We start from the raw sequence: 23,271 nt of genomic DNA, 5'->3' as shown, positions 1-23,271 counted from the left end.
ACATCCAAAAAGTTGATGGGATCTCTCGTTTCCTCAGGCCTATCCCATTCGGAGCAAACGCAGGATTAGACCGGACACAGTAGAGAGACGAACTCACTCTGGAAAAAGCTAGCTCTGCCTCTGAGTGTAAAGTGGCTACGAAGAAGAGGATACAACGTAGGATTCTTCTATTGATGATTGGTTATCTAATTTAGTTTTGAATAGCCTAAAAAGGCCACTTTCTAGTTTCACTCCCCCTTTTCAATCGGTCCAGTGCCGCCTCCAGAAGCACCTATCATAACTGCTAACATACGCACTCTCTCTCTCATCGTCTATCTCTCTCTATATATATATATACTTGCATTTTGTTGCAAAGCTTTCAATGAATGTCGGTCCCGCAGAGGATTATCTGTTTTTTTGCGCTTACTATCCCCACCGCTGCTACCAATCCCAGGAGTTTCATTCTTTTCAACAATCGTTCTTCTTTGTCCGCTTTTCTTCCCGTAACACAGGCTCTGAGATTCAGCAGCTCCGTCTCTAATTTGCCGATGCCAAACCACCAGGTACGATGATCAAACTATGTAGTTTTGTTACCGATTTTCAATTTTTTTTTCTTTTGGTATAGATTTTCCACTGAAGAATTCGTTTACTTCTTTCGATTGTTTTAAAATTTTATGAACTTGATACTGTAATTTGCTCTTGGCTTTAATTTTGCTGTTCTTTGCTATCGTGTTCTGTTTCTGTTTCCTCTCGCATTCGTTGTGGCCTTCTCTTAGCGATGATCTTGTTTCCGTCGTAGGAGTTTATTGGTTCTTTGTTTGAAGTCGGTTTGATGCCGATGCCTATGATCACGTGAAATGCGTGGACCTAGTGCTTCAGAAGATAATTCCATATATGGATTTATGTTATGATTTGCTTTCTCGATCGTTATGCAGAGAAAGGCTGGCAAAAGAGTGGGAGTATGGAAAGAGATGCAAAGTGGAGGACTTCATTCATCTCCGGCGGCTACGCGAGCGCCTGCCGAAGCAATTTCCGATAGACTGAGTGGGTTGAGTATCGGGGAAAATACTGGGCAGACATCTGTTCCAATTTCATCTACACAATTTGGGAGTGTTCCATTGGCAAACCAGGTCCCTGTGAAAAGTCAAAAAGCCATTTGGCAGCCCAAGCACTATGGAACAATTAGTGGAGCCACAGAAGTGGCAGTTGAGACTCCGGTTCCTAATCAAAGTTTGACAGCCTCTGAAATTCAGGTGCAGGGTGCTAAAACTGCGTCAACTAACAGTGTTGGTTTGAGTAAGATATTTAAAGGTCCACTGGGAGAAGATTTCAATGTGGATAACTTTACATATTCGCTTGCCCAAATTAGAGCCACCTTTTATCCCAAATTTGAAAATGAGAAGTCAGACCAAGAGGTACTATTCTTCTCTGTGCTGTTTTTGGTTTTTTTGACATGCTGAAACAAAATGCACAAGTAGGCTTTTTCACTTACTTCCCCTATGTATTGACAAATTGACATGTTTTAACAGTTCATTGTGTACTACCCTAAATCATCCTTTTACTGTATGTTACTGTTTCATGGTGTGAGACTTGGAGTGAATCAGGTTAGGCTGTCACAGATTTTCCTTTGACCCCTGACTATCCATGATTTGCAAACCAAATCATTTCTAGTGTCAAGGAGTCAACTTCTTGTGGGATTGACTCACGGTTCCAAAACTAGGGAATCAGATCGGTGGATTGGCCGATTTGGATCAGAACTAGGTGTGACTGGATTCTATTCCAGCCGATTCATGCCAAGAAACCCTAGGCTAGCTTTCATTTGGTTCATTTCTATTCCATCCAATTCAAAATTGTGTGCTCCATGTTTTGAAACGCTGGATTGGATGCAGCAATTCACTGCAGGAATCTCCCCAAGGATTTAGGATGATTTTTGGTGGTAATGGATGGAGCACACAATGGTAATGTGTGGTGTTTGATTGCGTCACTTTTTGGGATGGAGCGACTTTATGAAAAGTTTCTGTTTGTATTAAGCTCTCTAGGCTAGCTTTCATTTGGTCCTTGAATTAGATCAACACAAGTTCAGGAGAGCATGTTATAGCCATTATGGTGCCCAAGGGTTGGCTGTCTGTTCTTGGGGTCGACCGTGGAGGTGTCTGTTGGCCAACATTGAGCCGTTAGCGTGCAACGGCCATATTGGGGTCAACAACCTGAACCCGGGGTCAATAGCTCAACATCCAACCATAAAAAAATGACTAGTTCTTTTACAGTTGTGAATGGGCTATATATAGGGGGCCTTGGGACATCTCTCAACAAGACCTTGGGACATCATTTGCACATATTTTAGTCTTAAGTTCAAGAGTTTTTGAAAATCATTCTAGTTGTTCTTTACAGTTGCGTATTCTACCTTTTAGAGGTTTTTCTATGTGCTTAATCTTGTAAATCTTGGCTATGGAGCTTTTTTTTTCTTTCTCTTCATTGAAGGACCTAGTGTGGGAGGTAGGGTGTCTCCAAGTGTAATCACAAGGTGATTTTGTAAGGTGTGATTGCTACCAAGAAAAAGCAATTGGGTTTGATTGTGACCCCCCCCACCCCAAAAAAAAAAAAAAAAAAAAAAGAAAAAGAAAAAAGAAGGCTTGTCATTGCCATTTGGAAAATGATTTTGATAGTGGAAAGTCCAGGTGTGTATCACTTGGTGGTGGACGTAGGTAATAGGCCGACTGCCTTAAATCGTATTGTCTACCTTTTATCTTTCCCCCTCTCATTATTGTGTATTGTGATTTTATCTACACCCTTGCATTCATCATTTGGATAGAAAATTTTAATTAGTTTTTTTATTCCACACTACCCAATTCATCCCCATCTTGGACTGACGTACCGGTTCTACAACATAGTCTTAGTAAAGAATGATGAGATGAAAGAAGGTAGCAAATCATTTTCATAAATATTTTAGGAATTAATGGGAAACATTTCAGTTTTTTTGTTGTTTCGATGAGGTTAGAGATTCTAGTTCTGTTCATGGAGTTTTATTATTTGAACTTAAAGAACCTTTGAGAAGATGAAAGTGCGGAAGGATTTACAACCAGATATCTCAAGTGAGGTTAGGAAAATGCATGGAATATTATGGCCTATACTGATTTACTGTATTTAGTAAAAGGGCATACCCAGTGCACGAGTGTCCCTCTACTGTCTGGTCTGGGGAGGGTCATATTGCTCACAGCTTCACCACTGCTTTGCAGAGAGACTGTTTCTTGACTTGAACCTGTGACCACTTGGTTGCAATGGAGCAACCTTACTGTTGCGCCGAGATCCATCCTCTTGATTAACTATATTTACTATATCACCAATATTAAACAATGTTGGAAGAGTGTAAGAAAAGCATGCTGGTGGTAATTCTGGTGGTGTTTTTTTACACTACCAGGAGGAATGTCCATAAGTTGCAACTTGCAACCTCACCAAGTATTGGGGGACCAATTGACTGATGTCTTAGTCTCTTAGAATCAAAAGTTTTCAAGATAAACTGGGCCAAGATACAAATTACTTAATTCAATTTAAGTAATAAAAGGGTATGAAATGGGAGAACAGTTAACATTTGTGATTGAAAGAATGATGTAGAACTAGGCTGTATAGTGAAATCAGTCTTCAAAGAGTGTAAATGAGCCAAAGGTATCCTAGAATAGCAGCCAGCTAGGGGTGAACTATGAAAGAGAATGCTTGCTTTTTAGGTAGAAAAAAGTGTGAAAGTAAAAGGGAAATTAGCATTAGGCTTAGAGGGAATGATAGTTGACTATTGGGACAGGTTGGGGAGTAGAGGTGAGAAGTAGGGTCGCTGAAGTTGGATGGAGGTTTTGCATTCTGCTATTGATGGACTTCAAATAAAGTATTCAGAAAACTATCACCAGAGTTAAGGTTAGATTCTATCCAAAAAAAAAAAAAAAGCGGTAAGGTTTGATTGTTATTGAAAGTGAATTTTGTAGGTATTGATTTTGGTAGGAGATTGCTGTAGAAAGAGGGGGCTGTGATGGAGAAATGATGGTTAAGAAGGTGGTTTCATGGGAAGAATAGTCTTCTGTTCCAAATAAATAAAACATAGTAAGTAAAGGGAAGAAAGAGAAAAGAGATGAATTCAGGGGAAAAGAGAAGGGAGAAGATACATAGGAATCCACCTTAAAAAAGGGCATGTGAATTAACATAGCGATAGCACAAAGCTCGATATCCCAAGAAAGAAAAAAGAAGTCTTGTTGATGACCAAATGTGTGCATACAGTATTAGCAAAACATCTATTTCAAATTTCTGCTTGAGGTTTATGGGGAAATGATGGTGACAAGGCTGGTTGTTTGGAAAATATGCTTTATGGCAGAGAAATAACAGATGGAAACCATAAGGGAAGAAGAAAATAAGAGAAGAAGAATAATGGAGCAGGGACAAGATAGTTACGCAGGAATCTTCCTTCAAAGAGGGATAACAGTACAACACAAAACTTCACAAATAAATAACTTCATCAATGTTTAAATTCATACTTAGGGCATACACCTATATGTAGTTCTTGCTAAGAGCAATAGACTTACTAAATCAATTACTCTAATACATTGTGAACACTTCATCAAGGTTTAAATTCATGCTTGGGGTATACACCTATTTGTGGTTCTTGCTAAGAGCAATAGACTTACTAAATCAATTACTCTAATACATTGAACACCTATGGCATGTCTAGAAGCTCTAGGAGCCTCTAAATTAGCTCACTGAAAGACCCTAAGACAAAAGGCCAATTAAAACCCAAAATGAAGGCTGGACGTATCTTCTACGCTACCCTATCCATGACAAAATCGTTTAAACCACAAATAGTACTCAAGACCCAACTTAAGGAAGGCTGGACATATCTGGCCTATTGCTAATATCAAATGCTTTGGATTTCAACTCTTCTTTTCTCATGATTTTCTTAACCCTCAGTCCCCAGTCCCGATCAAGATTATATGAGCAAGTTTATTTATTTATTTGTTTACTTGAACATATGGAGGGAAAATTCAAGAGGATGTTCCCCATGGAATTAGAATGGGGTGAATGGAGTGCAGATGGCTGTAACATCAGTTTCACTTATGAAGCATAATGTTTGTCAATTAGAACATGAGACATGTACAGAATGATCATTGTCGAGATGAATGAGTTATAGGGTCAGAGATGACAGAGTCTGAGCTTATGAATTTGGAAGGAAATTACAATAATGTGGTCACACTGGTTGCTAGCAAGATGAGGGGAAGTAAGTTGAGATTGTTATTTGTTCATGTGCAATGAAGAGCAATGAATGGATCATGGAAGAGCAATTTCGTTGAAATTGAGGCTCTAAAATGACAAGGAAAAGTGCCCCCCCTCCCCACCAAAAAAAAAAAAAAAAAAAATGAAGAAGAAGAAAGTTAAATTAGTGAGAGAAGATACAGTTAGCTATATTTGGAGGCAAATATGGACCTACATAGAATGGCATTATGGCATAGGATTCATGCTGCAAACATCAGGTATCAGGATAAGGCTTTATTGAGCTAGGATTGATTATTATTATGACATTTACGTTCTTTAATTTCGCGGTTAGTTTTATGATGATTAAATAATCTGATATTTTCCCCTTTTTCTACTTGATATTAGATCTGCTTATCTTCTTCTTCTTCTTCTTCTTCAGTTTGTTTGTTTGTTTGTTTGTTTCTTTTCTTTTCTTTTCTTTCTTTCCTTCTTCTTCTTCTTCTTCTCTCCTCTTTTTTTATTTTGCGGTTCTGTAGTACCTGTAATTTGGTCATCATGTTTTATATTTGCAGGTTCGGCTGAGAATGATAGAGATGGTCTCTCATGGCCTGGCTACATTAGAGGTTGGTTTCACTTTCATGCTTTTCCTTCTCACTGTACACATTGCTTTTGGAGTCTTTACCAATCTCTGCTCAGCTAAAACAAGCAACAAGATTTTATGTCAATACAGTATTGCATCATCAGTGACTAGGTGATTCAGTCTGAAATTATGTATCAACTCTGATGCACAATACTTTTTACAGGTCTCACTTAAGCACTCAGGGTCTTTATTTATGTATGCGGGGCATGAGGGTGGAGCATATGCAAAGAACAGTTTTGGAAATATGTATGCTCGTACTTCTTCCTTCATTTGAATCCTCATTATTTACTGTTCGTTGGTTGTCCTTAATGCATATTTCTGTTAGTCTATTTCCTGCTACCTCCATGTCTGGTTAGTTTTGATATCATTGGCAATTGAAAAAAGTAAACTTCTTGTGCAGATACACTGCTGTTGGTGTTTTTGTTCTTGGTCGTATGTTCTGTGAGGCATGGGGTATTGAAGCAAGAAAAAAGCAAGCAGAATTCAATGATTTTCTTGAGGTATTTAACTATTCATGCAGTAGAACTGTTTTAGGTGAATCATCCATATAGTTGGATGTTGGCTTATAATTATTTAAATTGTAAGTTACGTCTCAGTGTGTGGACTAAACAATCTAACAGAGCTTGATTACAATAAGTAGTTTAAAAATTATGATTGAATTTTGGAACTGTTCTTCAATTGTCATAACTGAAAGTTCAACAGATGGGCTTCACCTCTTGCTTCCACCTTTGTTAGTCATTTAGGTTGGACCAAAATCTTGATTGGAGAAGAAAAGTGTTTATGTGGCTAGGCAATTAAAGGACTAGAATAGCAAGAACAGAAATTGCTTTGTTATCTAATGGATTTGTCAACTGTCGGCCACTGGTTGATTGTTATGTGATTCTAGCATCCTCGGAGTTAATTATGCAATACTCTTTTTTTAGGCTTCTAAGTGTGGTGATGCATCAGATTGTTTCTTGTGGAGCTTCCATCCTTCATTATCACACTGTTTGGGAGGTTGTCTCCTCTCTTTGTATTTCTAGTGGAAGACAAAAGGAGTTGGCTCGAAGTAGTGGAAAAGATATGAAGGCGGCTTATGATTAAATTGAAGATGACTCTTAAGGTTGGACTCTGGGACAGAATTCCCACAACCAACCATAGTATTTGGGATAAGCCCTGCTGAGTTGGATGTACTGAATGGGAAAATATCACCAACATTTTGAAAGTCTTGGATAAATAAATATTTTGATTCTTCACTAATATATCTGTAGTGCTTCATTTATCTTCTGATCATTTTCATAATTATGCTCAACTGTGTTTCTCTTAGGTGGAGTAATCTAACATGTGGGCTATGTGTGCAAGTGCATCTCCTAGCCATTGATTAGTTGCCACATGTCATTATGTCTTGTTATTTTTTAGGTCCTCTCATTGTTCTCCACTTGCAATTAACAAGGGTTTACTTGCCTACAGTCTTTGTGAATTGCATATTGATCATCTTTCTGAGGGAATTATAGTATGCGTCCGTGAGATTGGTACCTATAGCTATATGATGTATTGGTACATAAGTTTTGGAATAATTTGTTGTTTATCATTGCAATGTTTTCGAACTTTTTGAAGGAAATAACCTATGTTGACCATATTTTCAGAGGAACCGTATGTGCATATCAATGGAACTTGCAACTGCTGTTCTAGGAGATCATGGTCAGCGGCCCCGGGAGGATTATGGTATGAATTGGCGTTTTTCTTTTTCCTGGTTGAGAAACAAATGCACTTTTGTCTAAAGTATTTAGACTTTAAAGTGTTCGTCAATGGGTTCCCCTCCACCAGGAAGGCACCTGCCTTCTCTTTAGTAAATTTAAATTTCTTATGAAAGAAAAATCTTGTGCAAATTGCAAGTATGAGTAATTAGAGGTCCTATATAGTGCCGGTTGGAAATTATGATGGACTTTCGATACTTTGTCAATTAAGTATGTCATTATATGGTTATTACTTTCATTAATTCACTATTCCCACGTGCTGCTTGCAGTATGCAGTATAGACCCCCCCTATTCCCATATACTGCTTGCAATATTCATCCCCCCTCCCCCTTCTGTTTTATATGAATTGGTTGTTTTTGACAATGCTTAGAAAGTTAGTTTTGGTAAAAATGTTTGGATCACGGAACAGGGAGTGGCCCAGGTGAGGAAACTGAAGCTTAGTAGGCAGCCTCCGGTGTGATGCCAAAAGGAGAATTTAGATTAGGGCCATCATTTGATAGAGATATTGGTGAGATTAATGGATATGATTCACCTAAGTGTATCTCGAGGTGGGGAGAAATGAAGATGGCTTATTGTTCCTTCAGTTTTGTTTAGTTACCATTATGACCTTCCTCAGCTATGGCTTATAAGAGAAAAAGTTGACTGCTGTGCTTAGTATCTTTAATAAATTGCTCTTTATTATCTTTATTGATGCCCTTTTTGATGGTTTTGCCCCTTGTGAGAGATATACATGAACTATGTTATAGGTCTGTGTTTACTGTTATATTTAATGATACCTTGTATTCTTGTTTGTGAGCAGTTGTGGTGACTGCAGTCACAGAACTGGGCAATGGAAAACCAAAGTTCTACTCTACTCCTGATATAATTGCTTTCTGTAGGAAATGGCGCTTACCAACCAATCATATTTGGTTGTTCTCAACAAGGTGAGAATTTATGGTTTAAGTCAGTCTTACTGGGATATAATGCCTACCAAAGATAATGGATATTTATCTTGGTTCTCTGATTATGTTGATTCCTTGGATTGTTTTGTAGCTCTTTTTCATATTTTTGCTGCTGTTCCTCTGCATGTTCCTGCATTTCTGCAGTACATTAGTTCAATTATTCTTATCTTATAATGCTAGCTGTTATCTTTATTTATCATTACACGTGGTTAGATTGTAACACTGGCTGAAGACTTACTGACCAATTGGGGAGTGAATGAAATGCCAACCATATAAACCAGAAGAGAAAGAACTTCAGCAGAACTTATCACCAAAGATTCAGGCACATCATTCTCTACTTTTTTAGAATTTCAGGTGTTCTGCTCAAGTTTTTAGTTTAGAAAAGCTACGCAAGCTCCTTGACCCTACATTATGAGCAACTTGTTCTTTCCAAAATCCAGATATGAATGTAAAAGAGGGGAGATATGTAACAACTTAGCTTGTGCAGAATTAATGGACAAAAAGGAACTGCTCTAGCATATTCAGATCTGATTCTGAAGTGATGAAGTAAAACCACAGAGAACTTGAAAGAAACATGAAATGCAGATTCAAATAGTTCAACCACTCAGAGTAAGCAAATACCTATCCTGTTGGTGATTAAAGACTTGGGAACAGTAAACGGAAGCTTCTAATGCTACGAGATGTTGCCTTGTATAGTTGTATTTTTTTTTTTTGGATGAATAAATAATTCATGACCAAGAGAAGAGAGTATTACAAGGGGGGAGAAGGGGGGGGGGAGTAGCCGATGGCTAACCAACAAAGGAAAAAAAAAAAACCAGCAAAACAATGAACCAAGATCCACACTCGGATCGGCCAGCTAGAGACTAACTAAAGGAACTAAAAAAAAGGGGGAGGGGCTGCAACCAAAAGGAAGGCTAAGAGCGGGGGGCGCCGTCAATATGTAGGTTCCAGGAGGCAATGATATGACTGTTCCTGATGGAGCTTGGAACAGGCCTGTGGGGGAGGGATTGGAGTTTGGCGGTAACATCAAAGGAAATGGCTTTCCAAATCTTATCAAGGGAACGAGAGTTGGAAGACCATCTCTAGATGTTTCGCTCCATCCAGATATGGTTGATGGTAGCTGAAAAAGCAAGCTTCCCAATAGTGTCGCAGATGTAGGATCCCGAAAAGGTCGAGTCAATCCAAATCCATTCTCTTTCAAAAGGAAGAACAGGCCTTGGAAAAGGCCAACATTTGGATAGGATTAGCTTCCAAATGGAGGAGGAGAAGGGGCAGGAGAAGAAAAAGTGAGAAATATTCTCTGAGTCATGGGGGCAAAGGCAGCAAGAAGGGGAGATAGGAATATGGCAATGAATGAGGAAGGCTTCGGTGGGGTGGTAGTTGGAAAAAAATTGCCAGAGAGTAAGACTATAACGAGGGATATGACCTTTGAACCAAACCAAGTTGCGCTAATGAACCATAGGACTACAGGTACGAACAAAAGACCAAGCTGAGTCAGAAGAGAACATCCCATTAGATGAGTGAATCCAGATGCATTTGTCTTCTCTGCCCCGATAGCCAGGAGGAAGGGGAGGGAGGGAGGACCAGAGGTCAAGAAGGGTGGGGGAGCTGATGAGGGAGGGGACCAACCAAGGGGAGCCATGATATAGGAAACAGTGGCACACTTGGGAATACTAGAGGAGTAGATGGTTCTGGGGGAAACCAAGGAGGCCAGGATTCCAGCAGGGTGCCAAGGGTCCATCCAAAAGGAAGTAGATTGACCATTACCTATGGAATAGGAAATGGCATTGAGAGCCAGAGGGTGAAGAGAGGATTTTCCTCCAGATCCAAGAACTATCCGGAGGAACCGGAACAATCCAAAGAGAGTGCTACTTAAGATGGTAGGAATAGATCCAGTCAACCCAAATGCTCTTGTCCTTGGACACCATTCTCTAAATGAGTTTAAGAATAGCGGAAGAATTGATATCTTTAATTCTCGTAATGCCAAGACCCCCTTCAGATTTGGGAAGGCATATCTTGCTCTAACTAAGAGGGTGGAGAAACCTGGTAGACTCCGCCCCTTTCTAAAGGAAGGAGCAGAAGATTCCTTCAATGGTCTTAATGGTGGCAGCGGGAAGGGAATAAACACCAGACCAATAAAGGTACGTGGATTGGAGCACCGAACGGATGAGGGTAAGGTGGCCAGCATGCGAGAGGAGCTTGCCTCTCTAGAGTTGAAGCTTCTTCCTCAAGATGTCAAGCAAGGGGGAGCAGTGATGGAAGGAGAGCCTGGAGGAGATGAGAGGGAGGCCCAAGTACTTAATAGGCAGGGAACCTGAGGAGAATCTAGTGATGTCGAGGAGATGAGCTTAGGAGTCAGGGGAGACCCCAGAGAGGAAAATGCTAGATTTGAGTAAATTGATGCGGAGGCCAAAGAGATTCTCAAAGGATCGAAGTGTATCCATGATGGTGGAAATGGAGAGAGGGTCAGCTTTGGAGAAGATTATGATGTCATTGGCAAAAAGCAAGATGGGTGAGAAGAAAGGTTTTGCATTTGGGAATCAGAGAGATGAGGCGGAGATCCATGGCAGATTGGATGGATCTAGAGAGGACCTCCAGGGAGAGGGAAAAAAGAAAGGGGGAAAGAGGGCAGCCTTGCCTGATTCCTCTCCCAGAAGGAAAATATCTAGCTGGGCTACCATTAATAAGGATTGAGAACATGGGAGAGGAGATACAACAGTGGATCCAATGAACAAAAGGAGGAGGAAAAAACATGGTGAGGAGAACTTTGGAGATGAAGTCCCAGCTCAGGGTGTCAAAAGCCTTATGGATGTCAATTTTGAGAAGAGCAGCGGAGGAGTGGGATTTGCGATCGAACCCACGGAAAATCTCATGACGAAGCATAATGTTGTCAGCAATACTCCTGCCCGCGATGAAAACAGATTGGTTAGGGCTGACAAGGATGCTAATGACTTTTTTGATTCTGTTGGAAAGAATCTTGGCCACAAATTTATAGAGCAAATTGCACAAGGAGATTGGCCTGAAATCATTCATGGGGACCGTCCCATCTTTTTTGGGAATGAGACAGAGGAAGGTATGGTTAACCCCACGAATCTGGTTGGGGTTGTGGAAGAAACTCTGAACAACATGGATAAGATCATAACGAACAATGTCCCTGAAGCCATCGGGGCCAGGGGCTTTGTTGGCTTTGTTGGAGAGAATGGCCGACAAAATTTCCTCTTCAAAAGGGATGGATTGAAGACAGGGAAGCTGGTCCTCAGGGACAAATTTATTAAGGAGAAGGTTGTATTTACGCTCTAAGTTTTGAACTTTTGAAGGGCTTAAACTAGATTAGTGTATCGAAAATAAAATTTTGGAGTCCTTTTAGCTATGGCGTTAACTACTAAACATGGTCTGAAATTTTGAGGAAATTTGCTGAAATTACCAAAATATTCCAGTCTCGTAAGTAATCAAAATGAAACAACTATTGAAATTTATAAACAAAATTTACTGAAACTTCACCAAAATATTTTGGTTTCGGCAGAGGTTGAAATGGGGGGCGGGGGGAATATGACATTTCAAACCTTGCTAGTGAATGGTTTTGTGCATTCATGAATTGGTCAGGTGGGGGTCTGATGGACTCTGCATGGAGGATCAGTTTGGCCATGGTTGCTGGAACAAAGTTGTTATGATGGAAGAAAAGTGCAAAGGCATCCTAACTCACAAGGCAATATATATATAATGCAGGCAGATCCATGTTTGAGACCCATCCGCAAGGCACAGATTTAGGTCCAGAGCTATATCCAGATTCAGAATCATATTTGGACTCACATCCAGATCTGGAACCCTGATTCAGAGTCCATTTGATGCATTTATATGTATTTACATGTATTGAAACAGTACTATCAGAGCATTGTTAGAACTTATAAAACAGTGATGCCACTCTTGTAAATGTGCCTGGTAGCCTGGTAGGTGCTAACATTGGCTTGAATGGTGCTGGATGATTACACCTACTGTGCCTATTTTTCATGGGTTCTAATCCTGCATGAGATTTCTGGGGTTGAATGGGTTTGACCCCTCAAACTTTGGATCTTGGGAAATTTGTTCTCTTCCACTTTAGAGTTAAGTTGTTGAAAGTATTTCTTTCAATGTTGTCATGTTGATAGGCTAGCAGTGTAATTGATCTATAATCCTTCAATTAGCTACCATGTGGTTAGGAGGTACAGGCTTCCGATTCTTCACCATGGGCATGATTTACTTTTTTTCTTTTGGGGCTGGGGGAAAATCTTTCTTGGAACTCATGCAATTTCATGTGCAGAGTATTTATTTATTAAGAAACGATTTCATTCAATAAAAAAGAACAGGTAGTCTAGGTAGGAGATAAAACAAATGGGAATAGAAGTACAAACCAAGGTTCGAGATTTTGGTTTTGACCTTGGTTTTGATTTAGTCGAAACATGTTTCTGCTTTCAACTGATTTCAACTGAAATTCGACTGAGACTCTGCATGTTCCGGCTGGCCATTTCGTTGGTCAAATAGCCATATTTTGGTCCAAAACTTCAGGGAAACCAAATTTAATATATGTAAACATATCAGAATTTTTAGATTGTAAAAGAACATATTCAAAATGGTAGTTTGATAGTGTATGCCATACCCTGCTGACTGCTGTATACTTTCTCAAATATAGCCTATTCTACACATAATTTAGGATTAAAACACACAATATTCAATGAAAAAGACTAAATTATGCACTTGTAATGAAGAAAAATCATATAATATTATACAATATCAAAGTGCTAAAAGTACAAGTGTATAAGTGTTACAAGTAAAGTACTGAACAAGCGTACAACCAAGGTTAGAACAGCCCTACGAAACCATTCCTCAAATTCTATGTTAGTACCATATAGAGTTCCGAAAGGTCAAAACTTATGGGGAAAAGGGTGTACCTATAAGTTTGAATCTTGCACAAATCTTTCTCAGATGCAGCAAATCGTCACTATAGATGCGTTGTGGTTGTTGCACAAAAATCTTGGTGATTTGGCCTTAATACCAATATTCAAAATAAAATCCCCTCTAACAGGCGAAACCACTAAAAACCATCTCGATTGGAACTGTGTTTTTAAATGCACTATTTTGTACCATTTCGACCCGTTTCGGTTGAAACGATACCGAAACTGAGTCTAAATCTAAATTTCTGCTGAAGCTGCGAAATTTTGGTCGAAATCATACCTAGTGAGTCAACCCCTGCATTTCATTTTGACAAAACAATTCCACCCCACCCCCCCCTCCCAAAAAAAAAAAAAAATCTCGGTCATTTTGGCCGAAATTTTGAACCATGATACAAACTAGATCATAGTTGGCAAATTCGGATTCGGGAATTATTCGGGCGGAGAATTATTCGGAATAATTCGATTGATTAATTTAAGGATTCGGTCAAAAAAGCTTATTGGGTTTTTTTTTTTTGTTTTTTTTTTGTTTTTTTTTTTTTTTTAAATACTGTTTAAGTGGACCGAATAATTCGGTTTAATTCGGATTCGGTCCGAATTAATCGCGTTTTATATTCACTTTTGAAAAAATCGCGAATTTTACCGAATTTTATTTTTAATTCGGATTCGGTCAGAATTTTTGATAAAATTCGAAAAAATTCGGTTCGGCCGAATAATTCGTGAATTATTCGACCGAATTGATAACACTGGTTTGCCCTAGCCATCTGGGCAACCCACGGGTGGGTATAGAATAAATAAGAAAACACATACACACACTCAAGCAATACGTATGACAGGATTCGATTTCATGACCTCTTCCCTTGGGTGCCGACTTCACAAACCGAAGCTACCACCACTAAGCTATCCAAAGTTACTAGTTGATACATTTTCTTCTCATTTATATCATATGAAAGTTTTCCTTAACCTCTTAACTAAACTTAACTTAACTTAAAAAAAAAAAAAAAAAAAAAAAAAAAAAAAAAAAAAGTTCCCTTGACCCGTGAATCTGATGCTTTGATAGGACTTCCAGAATATTGACCCACCATGTGATCCCATAATTACTTCCTACAGTCTCTAAATCTTATCCAAACTATCAAAACCTGTGGATTAAAAACTCTCCTCTTACCGTGGGTGAAGGAAAAGGTGGTCCTTCATATGATATAAGTTACTCACTATCATGATTTGTAATCATGGATCAGAATTGGTGGATTCACTCGGATTGAATTAGTATCAATCGAGGCCATTCTCGTGTCTTGAGTCTCTTGACCGATTTATTACCGATCAACTGGTACAACCCAATCATAAGAAGGTAAAAAAACCTACTTAAGAAAAAACATGAATAATCCATTTGATCCAACATGATCCAAGGTGATTGGGATTGATCATGGTTTTAAGTATCTCCGATACTGATACGATACCTTTCGATACTATCTTAAATTTAGTCGGCCGATACGATACACACCGATACGATACATTGAATTTTTTAAATCATTTCGTATCGATATATATATATACTATATATATATACCGATATGCATCAATACACCACTAATACACATCGATACGATACGACATGCCTCGATACGACTCTATGAAAAATATAAAATTGAGGTAAAATATACGTTTCGGTATGTATTGGTACGTATCGGTGAGTATCGGTATGTATCGATCGATACGTATCGGTATATATCAGCACGTATCGGTGAGTATCGATATATATATATATCGGTACGTATCGGTGAGTATCGATACGTATCGGCGCTACGGTCATATAATGGCCAATATGGGTAATTTTTCAGAAAAAATGATTTTTTGAAGGGTTTTTGTTCCAAAGTTACTGTTAGCCATATTTCTCTCTAACTAAAGTGGAAATCAAGGTTGGGAACAAGGATTTTACATTTATGGGACAACTACAGACCTTGAATTCTTAGTACGATACCCTCAATTTAGTGTTTATGCATAATAAATGTTATCAATAGCTTTTTTTAACAAATTCTTTATGCAAAAGTGTTTAAAAAAATGTTTCATATCCATTTATGTGTGTATCTTTAGTGTATCTTAATGTATCTCCAATACGATACGATACCCTCCAATACGTATCTTAATTTTGACCGACCGATACGATGATCGATACCGATACTTTAATCCTTGGGATTGATTTTGGATCAGTATCAACCAATTGATCCCAATTGGAGAACCAAGGTTACAAACCTTGCCCGCAAGTGGAGGCACCATTTTCTTTTTGGCTTTTGGCATACTCTTTGGTAGGACTTTCTAAGGTTTTTGGCCAGTAAAACTACGAATAGTTAGTTCAAAATCTTTGAGGGGAAGAGTTTTTTTTAAGGAAGCATGGTCTTTGTGCATGCATGGAAGTCAATGGAAAACATGCGGAAGCATTAGGTAGGGGGTCATTATGCATTTCATGGGGGTAGAAAAATAATTTTCCCCTCCTGTTTGTCTTAGCACAGCCCCCACGCTCCACACATAAATCATTTTCTCAATCTTCCATTAATAGGAATTAAAAAAAATAATAATAATAAAATAGAAATGTGGTTCCTACAAGCTATGGTAGGAATCTTTTCTTCCCACAGATTGATTTTTTTTAGGTACACTCACGGCCAGATAATGTTTCTATCTTTGGATAGAAAGGTAATGGTATAAATTAGCCATATGTCAAATTTTATAACCTAATTCAATCAAAATATTCTCCAATCTAGTGACATGCATCTCTATGTATATTAAACATATGTTTGTGGTACTCTAACTACTATCGTGCACTCTTCTATGGCCCTATATTTTCAAAGTTTTGTTTCGTAATGTGACAATTTTTTATAAAACCAAAATTTGACATATAAATAGGAACATTTATGTCTATTTGTTTAGAAAATTTGGACCCCATCTAATCTACCATGTGACAGTCAATTTCCAAAATAGAAGGGTTTATTTATAGGTTTTCCCCATGCTAGGTAAATCTTGAAGGTAACTAGGTCAATGGATCTATCAAAAAAAAAAAAAAAAAAGAACTAGTTCAATGGAAATTTTTTATGGGCCTCAAAATCAATATGTTGAGCCATTGAAAGTAGAAGTTCCATTAAATTTGACATAGAACATAAGACCTCATATAATTCTGAGTGATTATTCTCTACAGTGAGTGCGACGATGTGGTGAGCATGAGAGCATCCGAACATGCGTCCTAAGGTCCTCTCGACCATCCGATGCTCACCGCACCACTGCACTTAGAGGATGTTTTTGCTATAATTCTCACAATTTAGATAATTGAAAAAAGAAAGAATCTTTTTAGCAAAAAAAACTCCAAAGAGAAAAATTATAATCATACAATTGGAGGAAACATTTTATTTAAATTAAGTAAACAAAATTTCTACCAAAAAAAAAAAAATTTAAGTAAAAATATAATTCCCACAATTTAGGCCATTGAAAAAAGAAAGAATCTTTCTGACAAAAAATAACTTAGAGAAAAATTGCAATCATACAATTGGAGGAAACATTTTATTTAAATTAAGTAAACAAAATTTCTACCAAAAAAAAAAAAACTTAAGTGAAAATCCATAATTATTTATAGGTCGGGGCATTCCGAGAATCGAACTCGGGACCTCTCGCACCCAAAGCGAGAATCATGCCACTAGACCAAATGCCCACATATCTATGGATCTTGTTTAAGTTGCTTTATCATTTAGTTTATTCACAATAAATAAATATATAAAAATCGTTGGTTTTAGTTTTTCATTTTAGTTTAAGATATAAATTATAACATGTACAAACCAAACCATATTGAATACTTTTTCATAACTTTAAATTGAAAAGAATTAAATCGATTTGGCTCTATTCAATATAAGTGAAAAAACATTGCTGAAAGAAATAAAGTTGGAGATAAAATTACCAACTCATTGAAGATACAATCCCACAGAGGCTAAAGTGATGTAGATAAAACTAAATTCTTAGAATTTGTGTTTTAGCCTCTTAAGATATAGTATGATTTCAATTCAATTTGGAATTGGTTTATATAAATTATAGGGAAGTGTTTTACTTTGAGAGAGTGTAGCCCCGGCGCATGCGAAGGGTCAATGAAAGTGCATGAAGAAGCATCATTATGGAAGTCGTTTTGAATTTCATGGGGTGGGGTGGTCATTTCTTGCTCCTAATTATCGGTTCGGGCATATGGGCCACACTCCCCCCCTCTCCCTCTCGCATAAACTATTTTTCTTTAGGCTATGTTTGATTGCAAGGGGAATTAAAGAGAAGAGAAGTGAAATTTTCATACTTAAAAAAGAAATATATATAATTATTACCCCATGTGACTATATCATTACTTCAAATCATTCTATATTTGATTATAAAATTTCACTTTACTTTATACCCAAAACTCTTTGCTATAATATGTAAAATGTATCATTACCATATATGGTTAAAAAAAATAAGTAGTTTATATAATCACATTGAATCACATGGGGTAATGATTATAAATATTTCTTTTTTAAATATGAAAATTTTACTTCTTTTCCCTTTAAATTCCCATTGTAAGTAAATGGAGCCTTAAGTTATACTTCATTCCGTTTGGTTCAATACAAATCAATTATTTTTAATCTAAAATTAAAACCAAACCAAAAGAACAGTTTCCAAAACTACAGTAAAAAATCGGTCTTTTAATTATTAGGTCACCCAATTAATGTTCAATTAACCATCCCACAATTAAAAAGAATTAGACATGCACCGTAACACATGGATGTTTATCCCAAATTCACCCAACCATTATATGACTAATTGAGCAACCCAATAATTAAAGATGTACGTGACCTCATCCTAAAACCAATTTGATCAGTCTTAGCAATGCAATAATCTGCCAAACACCTCCATTTAATTAATAAGTTTCTGTGGACGTGTCACACAAAAGAGGCAAAAGGAAATGTTATTAAGGCAATTGGGTAGGTCTGGAAAGATTAGGTACATGGCTGAATTGGGTTGAGCTGGAAGATAGTCAGCTTCCTTAAAGCCTTAAACATAATCGTCATGTTGATCTGACGATATATGCTTTTTTTTTTTCTTTTAAGTTAACCAAGGTGTTCAGGCCAGATGCATGGGGAATCGAACCTGAGATCGTGTGCCTAATCTATCCAATCTCGCCCTAACCATTTAGATAACCCACAGGTGAGTATATGTACGACAGGGTTCGATCCCACGACCTCCTCCCCTAAGTGTCAGCTCCGCAGACCAAAGCTACCACCACTAAGCTATCCTAGTGTTCGTATCGATATATGCCCTTGGTCTCAAAACAAATGTAAATGTTTCAAGCACAAATGATGATATGGTCATCCAAGCTCTCTTTGGTATACTTTGCTTTTATGTTTATGCCATCGAATTAGGCAATACCAACGTGTGAGGTCAATGAGGCAAGACAGGTGAGGATATGTTGGTCTTTTTGCGTCTATTAAGTTTTGGGTGTTTCCTGTGCCAGACGAGTAAGGATCTTTTTCTTATATTTTATTTATGGGAGAGGGAAAGGTATGCTGCCAATATCAAGTATGCTAGTAGATAGCACCAATAGGTTCACATGATGGAGTATCATTCAGAAAGGAAATGGTCATTTAAAAAAAAGGGAAGAGAGAGACACAATAGGTGCTAGCATATTTGATATTGGCGACATGCCCAACCTTTTCCCTTCATTTATAATACAAAAAGGCAAGAGATCTACTTGGGTTGTATGGACTCTACATCAATGACAGGATTAATAAGAATACACATAAAAGTATGAACATGAAAATGATTTTTTATTTCATAGGAGGTGAGGGTGATAATTTTACATGCCTCTATATATGGGCATAAAGGCCATGCGACTAGAAAACTTTCCGAATTGAAATAAAATCAAGTAGCATCAATGGGAATCGACTTGAAAACATTTGAACCCTAATTTTCATGCAAGGTCAATTCAATATGAATCAATCTAACTGTTCCAAACTGATTTTTCAAACCATGAAAGAGAAAATAGCGAAGATAGATATTTCCAAACAAGTTTCACCTTCTTGCGAAGTTTTATTATAGCATCAAAGAGACTCTAGTTTAAATGTATAACCCGGCAATAGATGAGTTGGATTCCTCTCCCCATAGACAATCATCTCATCTCATCTCATCTCATCTTACACCATCTATTGGATGTGGTCTCCCATGATTTCATCCGTAGGTTGTTTGAGAGCATATGATCCAAAATAATCCAGAGCCAAGGGTGAGAAAGTCTCCATCAAAGATTTGGGGGACAATATTTGTATCAGTATTGGTCTTTGTCGATATCAATCTGATACTGATCCGGATTGGATTGAATCGATGTTTATCAGTCTATTTTGCCCCTGATTTTTATAAAAAATATTATTTTTTTTCTATTTTACCTTTGAATCGATTCAGATAATCAATTCAAATATCGATACCGATTCAATATGGCCAATCCCAGACCGATACTTGAAACCATGATCTCCATTGTGCCTGTGAAACCACGTTCTTCCCATTCCACTATGTTAAAATAGAACATAAAGAAGGAACCGCATATAGCCACAATGTATGTGTCAGCCACACGCCTTTTGTCTCTTTTATGCTTTTTCTTTTTAAGTGTCATCTAATCCAAGACAAGACCGTATTGAGATTAAAAAAATATACAATAGCTTTTCCAAATTGTTTTGGACCGGGGGGGTTGGGGAGCAGTTTCTCTAGACCTTATTCTTCATAATATATTCTGGGTTGGTAAAATATTGTAAAATGATGGGTCTAAGGTCCCTCGTTATCAATAATACATAAATTGATAAAGCGCAAAAAACGTAAAGGAAAAGTTGTCAATATATGTGAGAATATTTATTGAGTCTTAAATTTAACATATGATCAAATTAAATCATTTTTAAATATTAAATGATTAACATAACTCAAGTTTATACTTATTAATATATCATTAGGCTGAATTGGTCAAAGACCGGATGAAATTTAAATTAAAAAGAAAGACCATGTATCGGTCTCCAACAAATAGAGTACCAATATCTTGATCCATGAATTTATTACACCATTCTCCCACGTTGTACAACTAGACGTGTGTAGAAGCATAACCCTAAAAGCAGTGCAAAAGGCAATTAAAAAAACAAGAACAAATAATGCACTGAGGTTTATAAGGTTCGACAATATTACTTACGTCATTCATAAGATGAGATTCTGCTTCAGTATCAATAGAGAATAGAGTTACAACGTTCATTCTCATATATCTTAATATTGCTTAAAAAAAAGTAACTCTCGCTACAAATATAAGAAAAACCCCCACGACCCGCTTACCAGCAAGTGAGGACGTCGTTTTGTCTGTCGAGATGCCTGCATCAGTACTTCTTGGTTAAACTGTGATGAAATACAAGATATCGTACACTAGAGGTATCAAAACCTAACTCGAACCGATAAAACCCGATTGAACCAAATCGATCCTTATTGGATTGGTTTTGGACTGAGGTATGTTGGGACTGACTGAAAATCGGTCCAAACCGAATCGCCCAATATTCAAACCAAAATCAAATCGAATAAAACCGATAAAAAAATAAATTTATGAGATTATAAATCGGTGAATTGACCATCCATGTTTTACAATATCAGTGAGAAATTTTTTTTATTGTAAGGGAAATGTTACAAATCATTGAATATTATGATATGAATAGAGAAATTGATTTGTAAATTGTAATAATGCTTCCATTGATCTCCTTGTTTACTATACAAAACTAGTTAGATAATTAAATGAATGATTGGATAATAGGGTTCATTTTATTATGGGGCTTGAACCATAATGAAATCTTACATTTATAATTTATAGAAAAAGATTGGACAAAAATAAAAACACTTTAAATTTATGATTAAATCATGGTTTATCGATCTAAATTTGTATTAGTCCAATAATGAAAAATCAAAATCAAAACCGGACCAAAATTGAAACCGATCGAAAACCGAAGTTCCTTAATAGATTGGTTTTGGTCTCCCCCCTGCCTAGATCAAAACCGATTCAACTCGATCAAAATCAAACCGAATCGATCGATTGACACCCTGGCCTACACCAACAAAGTGTATGCATGTATGATCCATGCAGTTCAAAGAAAGGGGCTTTTTTTCAAAGTTGAAATAGTTTTTTGGTAATAAAAATTGAAATAGTATACGATTTTCATTTTATAATTCAAATTTATTCAAAACAGGCAACCCAACAATCATAAAAGTCACTAAAAGAAAAATAAGATGAGGACCTGGCTTTGAATTGGTTAGCATTCACTAACCACTTTGGACACGTTCATGTGTTGTAAGATTTGACTCTGAACCCCTTTCGCTGAGAAAATTGTATTAAGGAGAAAGGAGAAAGAAGAACGAAGCTTCAAAGAAATAAACTACACCTAAATCCATTTGATCAAATAAAATAGTAAGAGAACTTGTTTGTCTCTCCTCTTCCTTCATTCCCCATCTCTCCTCTTCTCTCTCTCTCTCTGGCCACTTCAGATTCATCCCCTGCTGCAATCATGATGCTTCAACAACCAATCCACCGTCTGGCTCTGCTCCACCTCTTCCTCCACATACTCTTGATGAACAAATCCAATAGCTATCGCCTGAACTCATCCTTCTGCGACTCATATTTTGACTGCGGCAACGGCGTTAACATCAGCTACCCATTCTGGAACCTCGAAAATGAAACCTTATCCCATCTCTACTGTGGTTATCCTGGCTTTGGCCTCTCCTGCTCTAAAGTAGGTGAACCCTGCTTCAACATCTCCGACGATTACTACTACGTCACAAGCATCAATTATACCACCGAGACCTTTACCGTCGTGGACACCGATCTTGTCAGTGATACATGTCCCAAGCCAACTCAAAACGTTTCCCTCTCATCCATTTCCAATATAAACTACACTGAATTGGATCTCAACCTCACTTTCTTCTTCTACTGCAATTCCTCCCCTGAAATAAACTCCCAGTTGTCTCCGTTATCGTGTCTCTCCAACCAGTCTTACGTGTCAATGGAGGGAGATATTCTGGATATGTTCGATTGGCGTTTATTTTGTGAGGCCAGCGTGATTGTGCCGGTAAACAACAAGTCAGCTAAACTGACAACGGGGACGGATCTGAGCTCTGATTATGTCGGCGCCGTGCAATCTGGGTTTCAGTTGAATTGGGGAAGAGAGAAAAGCTGTTATGAGTGCGAGGATTCCGGTGGGCGTTGTGGGTATAATGCGACGGCCGACAAGTCTCTCTGCTTTTGCTCCGGTGATGTGTATATGGACGGCTCTACTTGCCCCGGTACGTTTCCTCAATACGTGCTTCTCTATTCTCTCATTTCTCTGTTACATATGCTAGAATATTTTACTTCTCTTTACCGTAGGATTGGAATCCAAGAAGTTAAATGCCATTACATTCCAATCAAACGGTTGTCGATAACTGCCAATATAGAACCCACACATAATTATATATCGTACATTCCCCAGGCCCCATATATGTTAATTTGGATAACTTCTCTCTCTCTCTCTCTCTCTCTCTCTCTCTCTCTCTATATATATATATATATATATATGTGCTTTATGTATTACTTTAGTTTTTATATTGTTCTATTTCTCAATCTATGGTTATGAATATGATACCCTTAAACATTTGGCTTTTAAATGGTTGATATTGAAGTTAGGCACAATATTAGATTAGTGACCTATGAGTAAGAGTGTCAATCCAAAGTTTGTACCAGTTAGATCAACCAGACTTGACCATTCAAAGAGCAGCCTGATTTG

General features: G+C 37.6%; 2 protein-coding genes and 1 non-coding gene across 3 annotated transcripts in view; 2 read left to right on the top strand and 1 right to left on the bottom strand.

The window, feature by feature from the left end:
- LOC122076560 (tRNA ligase 1-like) lies at positions 1-9,172 on the top strand. Its single transcript, XM_042641926.1, has 7 exons — positions 1-542; positions 915-1,394; positions 5,781-5,831; positions 6,012-6,094; positions 6,249-6,348; positions 7,474-7,552; positions 8,384-9,172. Exons 1-7 carry the CDS (start codon positions 366-368, stop codon positions 8,509-8,511), a joined length of 1,098 nt encoding a protein of 365 aa, XP_042497860.1. The 5' UTR covers positions 1-365; the 3' UTR covers positions 8,512-9,172.
- A 7,900-nt stretch (positions 9,173-17,072) lies between these two features.
- Positions 17,073-17,144, bottom strand: TRNAP-UGG. The gene has a single exon. It is a non-coding gene; the product is annotated as a tRNA-Pro (tRNA).
- A 4,835-nt stretch (positions 17,145-21,979) lies between these two features.
- LOC122086121 (LEAF RUST 10 DISEASE-RESISTANCE LOCUS RECEPTOR-LIKE PROTEIN KINASE-like 1.1) overlaps positions 21,980-23,271 on the top strand; it is a 37,374-nt gene continuing 36,082 nt past the window's right edge. Inside the window, exon 1 of the mRNA XM_042654845.1 lies at positions 21,980-22,792. Within this exon, the coding sequence (XP_042510779.1) occupies positions 22,018-22,792 (775 nt within the window). The 5' untranslated portion in view covers positions 21,980-22,017. The remainder of the gene's footprint in view (positions 22,793-23,271) is intronic.

This window comes from Macadamia integrifolia, chromosome 1 (assembly GCF_013358625.1).
Source record: "Macadamia integrifolia cultivar HAES 741 chromosome 1, SCU_Mint_v3, whole genome shotgun sequence".
Classification (NCBI taxonomy): domain Eukaryota; kingdom Viridiplantae; phylum Streptophyta; class Magnoliopsida; order Proteales; family Proteaceae; genus Macadamia; species Macadamia integrifolia.
Note: the sequence above shows the minus strand (reverse complement) of the source record. Positions and strands in the feature narration are given on the sequence as shown.